The sequence below is a fragment of the Alosa pseudoharengus genome, unplaced genomic scaffold (assembly GCF_046254945.1).
Source record: "Alosa pseudoharengus isolate Yale_2024_CS ecotype anadromous, Long Island Sound unplaced genomic scaffold, YU_APseudo_1.1 YU_APseudo_1.1_scf_15, whole genome shotgun sequence".
In the NCBI taxonomy this organism is placed as follows: domain Eukaryota; kingdom Metazoa; phylum Chordata; class Actinopteri; order Clupeiformes; family Clupeidae; genus Alosa; species Alosa pseudoharengus.
Window position 1 is genome coordinate 11,751,085 of NW_027468620.1, and position 13,010 is coordinate 11,764,094.

At 39.3% G+C, this 13,010-nt stretch overlaps 1 protein-coding gene across 2 annotated transcripts; it reads right to left on the reverse strand.

The window, feature by feature from the left end:
* Positions 1-4,572: 4,572 nt before the first annotated feature.
* Positions 4,573-11,583, reverse strand: rnaset2 (ribonuclease T2). Of its 2 annotated transcripts, XM_076285559.1 has the most exons (11): positions 11,469-11,583; positions 10,532-10,576; positions 10,136-10,211; positions 9,989-10,040; positions 9,497-9,546; positions 8,910-8,967; positions 8,750-8,814; positions 8,306-8,419; positions 8,119-8,164; positions 6,919-6,993; positions 4,573-6,247 (listed from the first exon to the last, which is right to left on the reverse strand). In XM_076285559.1, the coding sequence occupies exons 3-11, from the start codon at positions 10,201-10,203 to the stop codon at positions 6,038-6,040; spliced, it is 738 nt and encodes a 245-aa protein (XP_076141674.1). In that variant the 5' UTR covers positions 10,204-10,211; positions 10,532-10,576; positions 11,469-11,583; the 3' UTR covers positions 4,573-6,037. The 2 variants fall into 2 exon arrangements, with proteins under 2 accessions (XP_076141674.1, XP_076141673.1); XM_076285558.1 differs by lacking the exon at positions 10,532-10,576 and having other exon boundaries at positions 11,469-11,582.
* Between the last annotated feature and the right edge of the window lie 1,427 nt (positions 11,584-13,010).

Below are 13,010 nucleotides of genomic sequence, written 5' to 3' on the forward strand. Positions count from 1 at the left end.
GTTGGTGTGTCCAAAGTGAATCCGAAGGCTCACTTTTTTACAGCATGGTGTGAAGTACACACTAAGGTTGGATAATATAGGCATCGACATATGTTCAATATACTGCAATCAAATTTGTCCTATCATATGCCTACGACCTTTCGGTATTCTGTTGATGTCAAAATGCAAGTATGTGCTAATTGGAGTGTTACATAATGTAAACTTATCTTACATATTCGGTAAACAACAGATTTAGCCTAGGCCTAAATGAGAAAAATCTCATTATAAATCATTGGGACATTTGGGTGGGAAAGTGTGAATTGTTGTTGCAACTTGCTGATAAGAAATCTGTGCCAAAGGTCATCATAAATAACATAGGTTTATAGATGAGGTTTAGTTCACATTTTACATTTTTATTATTTTTGTTGCTTTATGAATACAGTATTACACAACTAATGTAATTGGCTTGCATTGTATTATGTATTATAATGTAATACTACGAAAATCAGAAAAGGCTTTTACCACCAACTTCTTTCTAATGGACACAGATAACATACCAAGGCAATCCAAGCAACCCCTAGAAATGCTCCTTTAGTTTAGACAATGACAAGGGACATACATACTGAAATGACAATATCATTAGACCCATTTGAGACTAAAGGACCTGTCTAACATCATCAGGCTTTAACAATGAATTCTGCCTTCTGATTCAAGCACAGTTCTCTGGAAAGAGGGATAGTGAGTGGTTATATAATGGGACATGTTCATTGAAATCATAAAAAACCCTGACTACCAGGCATGTGCAGAATTCAGAATTGAATTGAGAATTCAGAATTGAATTGAGAAGGACTCCTAAATTCCAATTAAATTCTTGAATTTGAATTGAATTTGAATTGAGGTCAAAAACAGGATGTAGAATTACAATTCAACACATTCTTTCTGTTGTGTGACTGTGGAATTGCTTTGCACTTCCATGAATTTAATTCCACTTCCTGCCATTCAGTAAGTATAAGTATAAGTATAAGTATAAGTATAAGTATAAGTATAAGTATAAGTATAAGTATATATACTCTTTTGATCCCGTGAGGGATATTTGGTCTGTGCATTTATCCCAATCCGTGAATTAGTGAAACACACACAGCACAGTGTACACACAGTAAGGTGAAGCACACACTAATCCCGGTGCAGTGAGCTGCAACAGCGGCGCTCGGGGAGCAGTGAGGGGTTAGGTGCCTTGCTCAAGGGCACTTCAGCCGTGCCTACTGGTCGGGGTTGGACCACCCAATTTCAATTCCAATTCAAATTCAATTTCCAATTCAAATTCAAATTCCACTTCCTTTGGGGCGGAGCCAATTCAATTCAAATTCAAATTCATGAATTGAATGGAGACCCATTCTAAAATTCGGAATTTTGCACAAGCCTGCTACCAAAACACCAAACATAATTTATCATGTTCCCTCTCAAGTACCATCTGAAATCCCATCCATATTTTCCAATCCTTAATCCTAACACGTCATTTTTGCATATTCTGAAGTTTCCGATGCACTGCCCACTGCATGGTCCACCACTCTCACTGACAGCCCCAAGATCAGTTGTGACTTCTAGATCTACACTTGAATTGAAAGTTTCAAACTAAGTTTGCAATGGAAGGCAAAATACCACCTATTACATAACACTCTGCAGCAGCCCTGCAGTACTCTGCATACAATGTAAAAACAATTAGCACAATTAACACTGCTGACAGCAATCTAGCGATCTGGTGGCTGGAGTTATATAAGTGTTCCTAATGGTGCCACCACACCACACCCCTCCTCCCCATAACCCCCAACCCCATTTACCAGCTACAGATCGCCTGTATTGACTGACTGTACTAGTTGTCTCTAAATGGCATACCAGTGTGTTGATGTATAAGAGTGGTCAGTACCGAGCACTGAGTCACACTGATGGTTCACCAAATGATTCATACTGCCCTGCCTCTGGGTGAAACGCATTATGGCTAAAATGGAAATGAATTAAGTGCTATATGCTCTCTTTATTCTGCCTTTAGGCAATCGGTTCTAGTTCTAAGAAATGTATTCTCTCCACATTTCATGAAAGAAGAAAGTCAATGATGAGCTGTGGTGCTCTGTGGAGCTGAGGTCATTCACTCTGGTGAATAAACTGTCTCTCACACCAGCTAAAACGACTTGTTTTATGACACAAGAATATATGCTATTTACAGTTTTGTGAATTTAGTTGAATGGCTTTTCAATGTACAAGATATAATAGATAGGGTGCCCAGTAGGCCTACCACGTTTCTGACTTTTTAAAATTTTCTTTTTTTGGGGGGGGGGGCAGGGTGTTAGCCACGGCATTAAGTTTCTTAAGGTTATCTTACTTGAAGAGAACGACTTTAAAAGTGGGGTTTTACTTGAGTTTTGAGTAACTTCAAAACAAAGTAGTTTAATAATCACATACTGAAAGCTTATCTTATCTGAACTCTTATCTAGACTGCTTTGGAGTCTATAAAGCAGGCCAAGCTAGTGATGTTTCCCATCAATCATGGGACTATGACACTATAAAGCATACTTACCAACACATGACACATGACCTCTGTGTTGCAGTGATGGGAACATCTGTAAATAAAGAATCTCTGAGGCATGATGTCATTTCCGCACAGTTGTGTAATTAAAATCTGCATTGAGAAACTCCTTTGCAATTTACTTTGAGACTGCATTACTACTCAGCCTCAGGGGATTACCAGAGGTTGACTTGACTTTGAGGACACCCTCTGGAATAATTGGACCGACCTCATTGTGTACAGTAGTACTGTATTTCCCATATTTCATAACATGGTCATAATTGCGGGTTTATCATGACATTACATGACAAAAACAGCTCTTCACTAGCGAGGGTAATTTCAGGAATACACATATTACATAACTAATATGAATTTAGTTCAGTAGAGTAAACCCAGAGGAACAGAGTAGTTTCCGCACAATTTCTTGTGTTGTTGTGTTGTTTAGGTCCCAATCTCACATACTGCAACTTTCTATCTGTGCTAGACTAAATCTTTACCTGTAGAATAATGGCAAGGCATACTTGCCCCCCCCCCCTACCAACTCAGACACACACACACACACACACAGACGTACCATTGGTGATGGTACGAGATCTTGAGCAGGTTCAGGTGGATTCTCATCTTCAGTAAGTGAGGCAAAGGCACTATCCACAGATAATGTGTCCATGTCTGCACAGACTGTCTCAGACGTTCCAGACTCCAGACTCAGACGTTCATTTCCCACAAGCCCTCTGGAGGGATGCCGGTGACTCATGGCTGATCTCTCCAAAGGGTGAAGAAAGGCTGCACAGGACCTTAAATCTCCACTCCAGATATGGACCGTCTAAAGGAGAGGACTTAGAAGGAAGGGTAGGCAGGAATTGCCTGAAGTCCTAAATTATTATCTGCCCGACCTGCTCCCATCAATACATGTGGGCTTAAAAGCCTGTTGTAGCAAACACACTGTCTTGACTGAATAAGGACCATCCATAAAGAAATGTCAAGGCCATCAGGGCTTCAGTAGAGCTACCAATCCCATACTGGCCCTCTTGTCTTTGGGATATGAGACATTCTAGTGGTATCAAAAAGGGAGGAGAGAAGAAGAGAGCAAAAAGAGTGAAAGGGGGAGGGCAGAGGACAGAGAGAAAGAAGAGTGTTTCTAGCGAAGCGTGCCCCTCATTAAGAACCAGTGAAGCAGCGTTGCCATTGTCATGCTGTCGCACTAGCTAAAAGTCAGGCTGTTTGCACATTCAGTGCAGATCAACCTAAATGTGATATTCATAGGAACGCTTGAGTAAGCACTGTGAGGGGCTCTACACATCATGAAGTACATATACTCCAACAGCACCTCTCTGATAGCATGACTTGACAATCTGGAGAGGTTTTAATGCTGACACTGCAAAATGGACAGAATAAAGGTGGCTACACATACACAACAGGACCTTGCCATTTCTACAACAAAAAATGAATTGAAAAATTTGATCATACGGCACTCTGTTAATACATGTACATGTTGGTATAAAACAAGCCGAAAATAGAGCATCAACAAATCACCTGACATGAAGCCCACCATGCAGTGTTTATTGTTTACACATATATGTCTACTGTATGTCAAATGCTCTGACAGAGAGTATGTACATGCATTCTATTAACAAAATTACCTCCGTGCTGTATTTGATTGATTAATGCGATCCTTAACACTCTCTAGGTACACTGAGCAGTGGATGGCTCAATCTAAAAATAGTGCAATGTTCCGTTTAGCTGTCCATAAATCTTCTGGGCTCAAGGTAGACTGTTAATATGAGGAATGAAGGGCACAATAGCAGAGTGCAAATCATGCTGTGCTTTAGCAGGGTTCTCTTTTCAAACTACCTTTAACAATAGGACCCACAGATACATTATGGGGACCTTTTTAGCCATCTACTGCTTGAGCCTTCAAACATGGGATGGGCAGAAAACTAATCTCACACTAGCAAAACTGGAGGATGTAGTATTCTCTGCATTGTGTAACATTCATCTTCATAACAAAAAGTCTGAATTTGGAGGACAAGGAGGGCATGTAAGGTTTTTTTTTTTATTATTGTTTTTTATCATTCAAATAGACATTGCAATAGAAAAGTGCTAAAATCCAGTTGATTATCTCCAAAACATGATTCACACATTATAATGCTGATTTATGAAAATGACCAATTCCAATTTCTGTATTATTGTAGTGTTAGAAATTACATAACAAACAACAATGCATAACAACATAACAACTCAGGTCTGCTCCTCTCTCTACTAGTCAGAGAACCTTTAAGCAAACAAATGCTGACCCCCAGTGGTCACAACATGTACATACAAGAAAAGAGGATCAATGACAAATTGCAAGTGTGCAAATTATAAAACGTATAAAACCTGAAATAAAAATAAATTAAAGATAAAAGTAACATATAAGCAAACACAGATGGAGTCAAAAATAAAATACTCTGCTTGAGCGTGGAGTACCATCAAAGCATTTAGCTGGCTTCTACACCACAACCACCAGTCTTCTCCAAATGCCACTCAGAACTACACAATAAATGTAAGTAGTTGCTAAAGCTTATTATAGAAACAATTCTATGGGAAAATATGTTAAGTTAGAATGCAATACTAATTCAAGAGAAATGTAAAGTAGTAAAATTAAAAGTTAAAAAAAGAAATCAACTTCATCACAGTTCTCATTGAATGCTTAACTATCAGTGGGGACAAGTATACCGTTCATCCCTTACCCTGATACAGAATTCTACTACCATGACGATGACAGAAGTTGCTAATGTCAAATAATGGGAAATAAGAACATAAAGTTACAAGAGTCTGGAGATTCCTCTTCAACAACCCTCCCAGTGAAAATACCATCCTAATTTGTAGAGCCTAATCCTAACTCCAAAATTGCATCCTAAAAATTACTATAAGAAATAGCAATACATGAATAGAAGCACTTATACCGTATATCTTCAAATGTAACACAGACAGCACTACTTCTCCCCTGAGGGTGACCGCTACCTTTTTCAAAATCGGTGGAAGTGAAATGGGGGTCCATTTTGTTTGATGTCCAGCAAAAAGCTGCTTTTTCATAGTTGCTCATTAATGTTTAAAACTGTGGCAGGCCACCAGAGTTTTAAAGACGGAGAGGACAGAAACGGAGAAAAGGCGAAGCAGTTGGATAGAGAGAGAGAGAGCAAGAAAGAGACTAAAGGCCCTTAGTGAAATGGTAGGCAAAGCTCAAAAAAAGCCTATCAACAAAGTTCTCGTGCTTGAACAATACCCATCATGTGGCATGTGGGTGTATTGAGCTGACTCGTCAATGACATACACTTTGTGTCGTGGCAAAATGAGAATAAGACACTGACTGTGATACTGACCAGCAGAGCATTTTAAAGAAAAGAGGAAATGTGATTTTTACCACCAAAACCACAATTAAGCTAAGTCAAACACAAACCGATGAATAGGTCAAATCCTCTAAACCACTACTTCGTCATTAGCCCTTAAAGAGGAACTTTAATGTCTTGTTTTATTTTCTGTTACCACTGGATAATGCACAGGCGTGCCAAAGTCACAGACATGGAATGGTGAGGGCGCACTGAAGCGATTCAGGAGAACGTCATTGACTCGGCTCCACAGGTCTTCCTTTGACTTCTCGCAGGCAATAGGCATGAAGTCCCTGTTCAAGCAGATTTCAACCTGGCCCAATACCTGAACATGCTCACCCTACAAACACATAAATAAATAACAATTATATATTTATGAATATATAATGAATTGATGAAAGAGTAATATGAATATGAATGAATGGATAAATTAATAACAACAACAACCACCATCATCATCGGATACAATCTGGATTCATTTTTAAGGTTGATGATGTGGCATTTTGAAACATATAGAAATTAATGGGCATGGCTGTATACTGTTAGCTAGTAAGAAGTTACTATAATCTTAAAGGGGTTCTAAGCGATGCTGGGCAACGTCACTTCTGTTGACTTTCACCAGAGAGCTAGCTCGCTGCTTCCTCCCCCTCCCTCCCGTGCGGCTCGCGTGCAATTGGAACTCTCCTAAACGCGCATCTCATCTGTGATTTGCTAGAACAATTTGTTATGTTTTCATGGGCTAGGTTTGCCCAGGTTGTTTTTGTTGCCGTTCTTGGAGCCTGGGCTGTCCACAGAGGTCGCGTCTTTTTACAGTTCAGGACACAAACAGCTAGCGGTTAGTTAGGTGCTGTTTGCAGTAAGTGGCATCGCTTAGAGCACCTTTAACACAGATTTTGACCTGTGTTAAAGAATTTCTGGAAGAAACAAATAAATAAATACATACTGTCCATAGATGAATAGTTTATATCTTGTTTTAGACAATTACATTTAATGAATCACAATAATTTGTACCTTGGTTGATGCAACACACTGAATCTTTGGTTGGGCACCAAAATGCTGCCAAATGCAACGTTCGATGTCATCAAACTAAAGAGAGTGAATGTGCATATATCAATACAGACTTACACAGCAATTAACCAGCACACACATTTAGACAGATTCCTGTGCCAATCAACTACTTTGCACACACAACACACAACCACCCACCCACCCACACACACAAAATCCTGTAGGAACACAATTTTCAACATTTCTCACATTTGAACTTTCAGGATGCAGCTCTCTCTTTCTACAATCTGTTGTCACAGATTTGGTATGAAAGCACACCTTGACTATGTTGTGCATTCAGTATGCTTAATCTAACGAATAGGCTTTAAGCTTGGCCTATTCATACTCTTTGTGGTTGGGGAGCCATTCATAGGCTCTATGCTTGTATCTGCCATGCCAACACAGATACTGTAGTGGCATGAGGCAGAAATTCAACAGTGCATGTTCAGTGCTCACATTGTGCTTCAAGTCCTTAGAAAAAGAACACTCTCTGGATCCACACTGGATACAATTTCCATAACACACACACACACACACACACAGACACAGACACAGACACAGACACAGACACACAGACACAGACACAGACACACAGACACACACACACACACACAGGATTCGCCAACCAAACAGTTTTAATTTCATATTTTATACAGCAGCAGTATTAGACCACTGGTTTGCTAAGCAGGATGAGAGCCAGAATGCCCTCATCAATCCAGTCAGTTCAGGTCATTGATCCCTTGTGAAAAGAAACGAGCAACGAAGCCGGAGCAGGGCTAGAGCTCTGGAGTTGCGAGATAAGACACAAGGCTTTGCTCTGTGGTCTCATGCTTTGCAGGAAGTCACGGGCTATGAAACAACACTGTGAAGTCACACTGTGGTTCCGGCAAAGTCTTGTCCACACACACACACACACACATGATGTACCAACCAAACACACTCAACACACACACACACACACTTTTCAATATCTGAAGCTATCATGATCCTCAACTGACTGATTTGTTCAAACCTTTACACATATCTTGCTGACAACTCGCACTTGAATAAAGAAGACAATCTTTTGCTTTTTGTATAGATTCAACATGCATTTCCATTAAATAATATGCTGTGAATTTTAATATAATATATAATACGGTTTATTCTGCTGTAGCCCATATTTACCTGGTAATTCTGCTCTGAAGGCTCAATACCAGCATTTTTCAGGGTGCTGAGAAAACAAACAAACAAACAATGAAGGAAAACAGTTAAAACTGGTTTTGTAACTCAAAAAACATCCATCCATCAAATCCACACTACTTCTTGATCTACTAACTCTAGTAATGGTCTATACAGTCTTTAGTGTACTTACTTAGTGAGGTCAAACTGTTTGTACAGTTCAAGAGCTTTGCTGAAGTATTTATGCTGACTGTTAAGAGACTCCACTGATGTAGCACACGTTCCATGTTTATGCCATTCGTAACTCCTAATTGAAAATACATAGAGACAAGCAGCTGTTGATACAGTGTATTCAAGATGAATACAGAATTTACCTCAATAGGTGCCTGCTGGTTCTAGCCATGATCTGTTGTTTTGTGGATCAGCATGAGTTTAGAGTTGGACAAGTAGACAAGTAATGTCCACAATTAATGTCCACAATCCTACGATTACTATAATGATACATGTAAAAATGACACTTTTAAATCTAGCTCATGGTAATAACAATGTCCATTATGATGCGGCACAGTGATACCGCACACTATTATGAAATTGTTGTCTACTAATTTCACTCTAGTCATGGTCATTATTGACATACCAAAACTGAACAGAGGTAGGATGTAGAAGATTTGGCCAGTATTTATCCATATCTGGCTTTAGGTCCTGAAAAACACCATCAATGGCATTAAAAAAGGATTAAAACGGTAAAGAAAAAAAATCTATGTAAAGAAGATGCACAACCCATCCAATAAGATTACCTGTATTTCACTCATATTGAATTTCCATGTGTTGTTACAATTCATGCCTGTGTTTGGCCTGTAAGACATAGAAACAAGTATATTATTACTTTACATTTCTCATTTAGCTCACACTCTTATCCAGAGCAACTGACAGCCACCCCCAGGAGCAACTATGGGTTACATGCCTTGCTCAGTGGTACGTTGATAACAGTGCTAGTGACGGTCTGAAACCGAAAACGTTTTGGACTTTTCACTGGGTATCACTTTATACCATTTTTTTATTAAACAAGTCAACTTAATTAAATCATCAGTGTTTGGTGTGTGTGAGTTCATCCTGGTTTGACTGTAGTAATTCACGTTGGAACTACCACACCTGGCCGGCCTTGGTTTGGAGCGTGACACCCAATTGACTCTCAACAAACAGCCTTCTGAAGTTCCAATAAGAGGCCAAGATCCCTAATCACTAGACCACCGTCATGCCGTAGAAAGTGGATTACCAGATGTGAATGTACAGTACATGTAAGCATATTCACATAATTATTACTGCCAAATTACTGTGAACATGATTACTGAATCTGATTAATTATGTCATCTTATCTTCTTACCAAAGTCCATGCAAAGTCCAGTATTTGAAGTGTTGTTTGCAGTGTGCCGTCTGAAAGTTAAAAGTTTAGGAACTGGTCATGCATATCGAATACATTGAACTACATTTTTGTTCATAAATACTAAATGGGAAAGATGGCACAGTGTTATTGTTAAAATAATTTGACTAGCATACACTTTTAAGACCATCGTTTTCACACAGATTTTCAGATAAAGGATAACATAGCTTAGCTTTGGCTGTATATGTATTATAATATATAGTTGTTAGTGATTACGAATCTGACCATATCAGCAGATCACGTCACTGTTTATTACTGAGACCAGAACTAAACTGGTTCTAAAATTCCCTTATTTTAAAAAAAAGTAAAAGTTAATACAACATGGGTACCAGACCAGAGCCACAGTGGAGACTTACAAAAACATCAGCACATTATGCAAACACTTTGTACAACATAAGAGAACTTATGGAAACAAACACACAAATCACTACATACTTCACAGAATGTTTGTGGCCAGTGGAGAGTCAGAGTAATCTTGCTCCATGGTCTGCAAAAAAATAAATAAAAAGTGTCACCATCAGTCAGTAACACATGACTCAGTACAGTAATACAGAAGTGTTTTCTTAGCGCAAGACGACTTACTGGAGGTAGAAGGGGGTCACCAGGCCATATGCGAGGAACAGAAGTGTCACAAGTGCAATCGCTCTCATTTTAAACCCTGTGAAATGTTGAACATAACGTTAACTACTATCTGTTTTGATTAGGGGTTGCAAAGGGACAAAACATTTCAGGAAACTTTCCAGATACTTTCCATGGGAAGTTAAGCTGGACAATGTTGACAATTTCGGCAATTTTATTTTTACCCATTACACATTTCATTTTTAACCATTTACAATATTCAAGTTGGAATAAATTGTCATGCAACTGTGTTAGCGAGCTTAAATCTAGCATATTTGTTGCACTGTATAAATATACAATATACATTTTTTATCCAGTATTTGCTAGTTAATACCATACCCTAATAATATCAAAACGTACGTGACTGGGCTTAGGCTCAAATGCAGCAGTGTGGCTTCAAGAGACCTAGTGTGCAGAATTCACAAATTATCTTTGCATGTGATGGAGGGTGTGTGACTTCAATAGACCTGAAGTAAGTAACATTAGTTAATATGCTGTGTGCATGTAATTAAGAAGTGCACAGTGCAGGTTAGAAATGTAACTGAATTTGCATTAAATGTGGTTGCTTTAACCAAGATCATGCTGCATTTCCCCCAACTAGGCATACATCCATGTAAAAGGCAAACCTCCCATTTTGCTAATTTCCCATACCCATGTGCATTAATTCCCATGGAAAGTTCCCAACTTTGAAAATTCACGGAGTTTTGCAAACCTAGTTTTGATACAATGTGTCTGACCTCTCTCTTGTCTGAATAAGTAGCCTAGGATTGAGCAATCTGGCTGTTGACTGAATCTCACAGCACAACCATAGACTGTATAAAAATAGGGCACAACGCAGACAATAATACACCAACAGTTAGACTAACTACATAGCCCAAGCTAACTACTACACACACAGCTGTTAAACCCATAGCTAGACGGTAAAAGGTTAACTGCTTTCCTCTTTTTAATAAGGCTAGCTGCTAGATTATCTAGGATAACGTTATTTTTAAGCATCAGAATAAGACTGACGTTTCTATGATCTTGTTAGACAGATAAAATGAGCCAGCTAACTTTATTACCAAGGAGTAGACACAGTCAAACAAACATACTCCCTGTAAAAAAGTGAGGTTTAAAGTAATATTAGCATAGTCAGAGGGAAAAGCACGGATGCGGTTAAGACTTCCCTAGCTATGCTATGCTAGCCAGCTGTAAACAAGATCACTACAACAACAAAAGCCGCTCGCTAGTCAGCCAGCTGTCAAACATGTAACTCAACGTTATATGTGTTAAAAGTCAAATCAAATGTGCTTTATACCTGTTTTTGCAGGATTATCGTTAGCCTTGTTTCTTGCACCAGAGACCACAACGTCTTGCTTGCTCTCACAACAAGTTGCAACACAACACAAGTCTGAATAGATATATTCACAGCGAGTGAGTGCACGTGCAGGAGTAGTCATGTGACTTCCAAACGTCACGAGTAGACGTATTGCATTTGAGCCACCCGACTTTAATCAGACTTTATTAGGCTAAATTACTTTGCTTTAATTCGTTAGAAGAAGAAAAAAACTATCAACGTTTAAAACTTAAGGTGTGATTGTTACAAAGTGACAATTAGGGGTTTGTCATCAGATCTGGACGTTGCCATATTGGAGATACTCGCCTCATTAGAAAGCATTAGGCACTGAAGTAAATCCCTAACATCGTCAAGGAAAATGGTTAATTATTGCCGTGTTTTAGGTTGTACCAATAGGTCCGACTGAGAAAAACATCTGGTGTAGGTCTCGACTTCCAAAAGTTATTAAAAAAACAGGGAAAAAGGAGAATAATGCCAGAAGTTATCGGAGGAAGGGGGGCGCTTGCGGTTGAACTTGGTACTTCGTCTCCCTCACCCAACTCATATGGATCTGCGCTGCCAATAAACCGTAATTTCTCGAAATATCGCACCTTTTCTTGTGGTCCAAGTCCTGCCCTATATGCCTTTGCATCTTAGACGGATTTTGATTAGCTTTTCTGTTGTTTAGACACGGCTAAACTTACAAAGGCTTACAAAGGCATATAGGGCAGGACTTGGACCACAAGAAAAGGTGCGATATTTCGAAAAATTACGGATTAGGCCTATTGGCAGCGCAGATCCATATGAGTTGGGTGAGCGAGACGAAGTAGCCTACCAAGTTCGCGCCCCCCTTCCTCTGATAACTTCTGGCATTATTGTCCCTTCTCCCTGTTTTTTTAATAACTTTTGGAAGTCGATACCTACACCAGATGTTTTTCTACCATTTTCCTTGACGATGTTAGGGATTTACTTCAGTGCCTAATGCTTTCTAATGAGGCGAGTATCTCCAATATGGCGATGTCCAGATCTGATGACACGCCGTGCAAACCCCTAATTGTACTTCATTCACAGAGTTACCGGCCAGAATGTGACGTCCGTGCAAACCCCTAATAGTAGGCATTGTCCTACTCTAAAACCAAAACTTAGGCAATTGGCGATCAGTCTCAGGTAGCCTAGGTTAGTAGGCTAAATCATTTCGTCAAACCCATAATTAGGCTACTTGACATAGGCTTGAGATTAACATCAGAGTCTCTGCTAAACTTAAGAAACACGGAGTAAGTAAGATATCACTCTCCACTGTAGGCTACTGTATGTAAAAATAGCTTGGATCAAGTTCAATTTTGTGTTGTCTCAAAGTCCACTGCTAAGGAATCGTAGTCTAACTCAAAGGAGATTTCGCAAAATTAAATATCTCTTTGTGGGGTATGAAAGTTCCGCAAAGTGTATAGCCTAGGCCTACAGTAGCCCAGGTAAGTTTTGAGGTTTGAAATATATTTTGTAATTTTGCTGTAGCCTGCAGGCGTG

Bases quoted from the DNA above. Each gene is read 5' to 3' on its own strand.
- rnaset2 (XM_076285559.1), bottom strand. From the start codon at position 10,203: ATGAGAGCGATTGCACTTGTGACACTTCTGTTCCTCGCATATGGCCTG. The intron at 8,420-8,749 runs GTATGTCAATAA...ATTTTCAATTAG, and splicing joins CCTACCTCTGTTCAGTTTTG to GAGTTACGAATGGCATAAAC. The intron at 6,248-6,918 runs GTACAAATTATT...ATGTGTTTGTAG, and splicing joins AGTGTGTTGCATCAACCAAG to GGTGAGCATGTTCAGGTATT.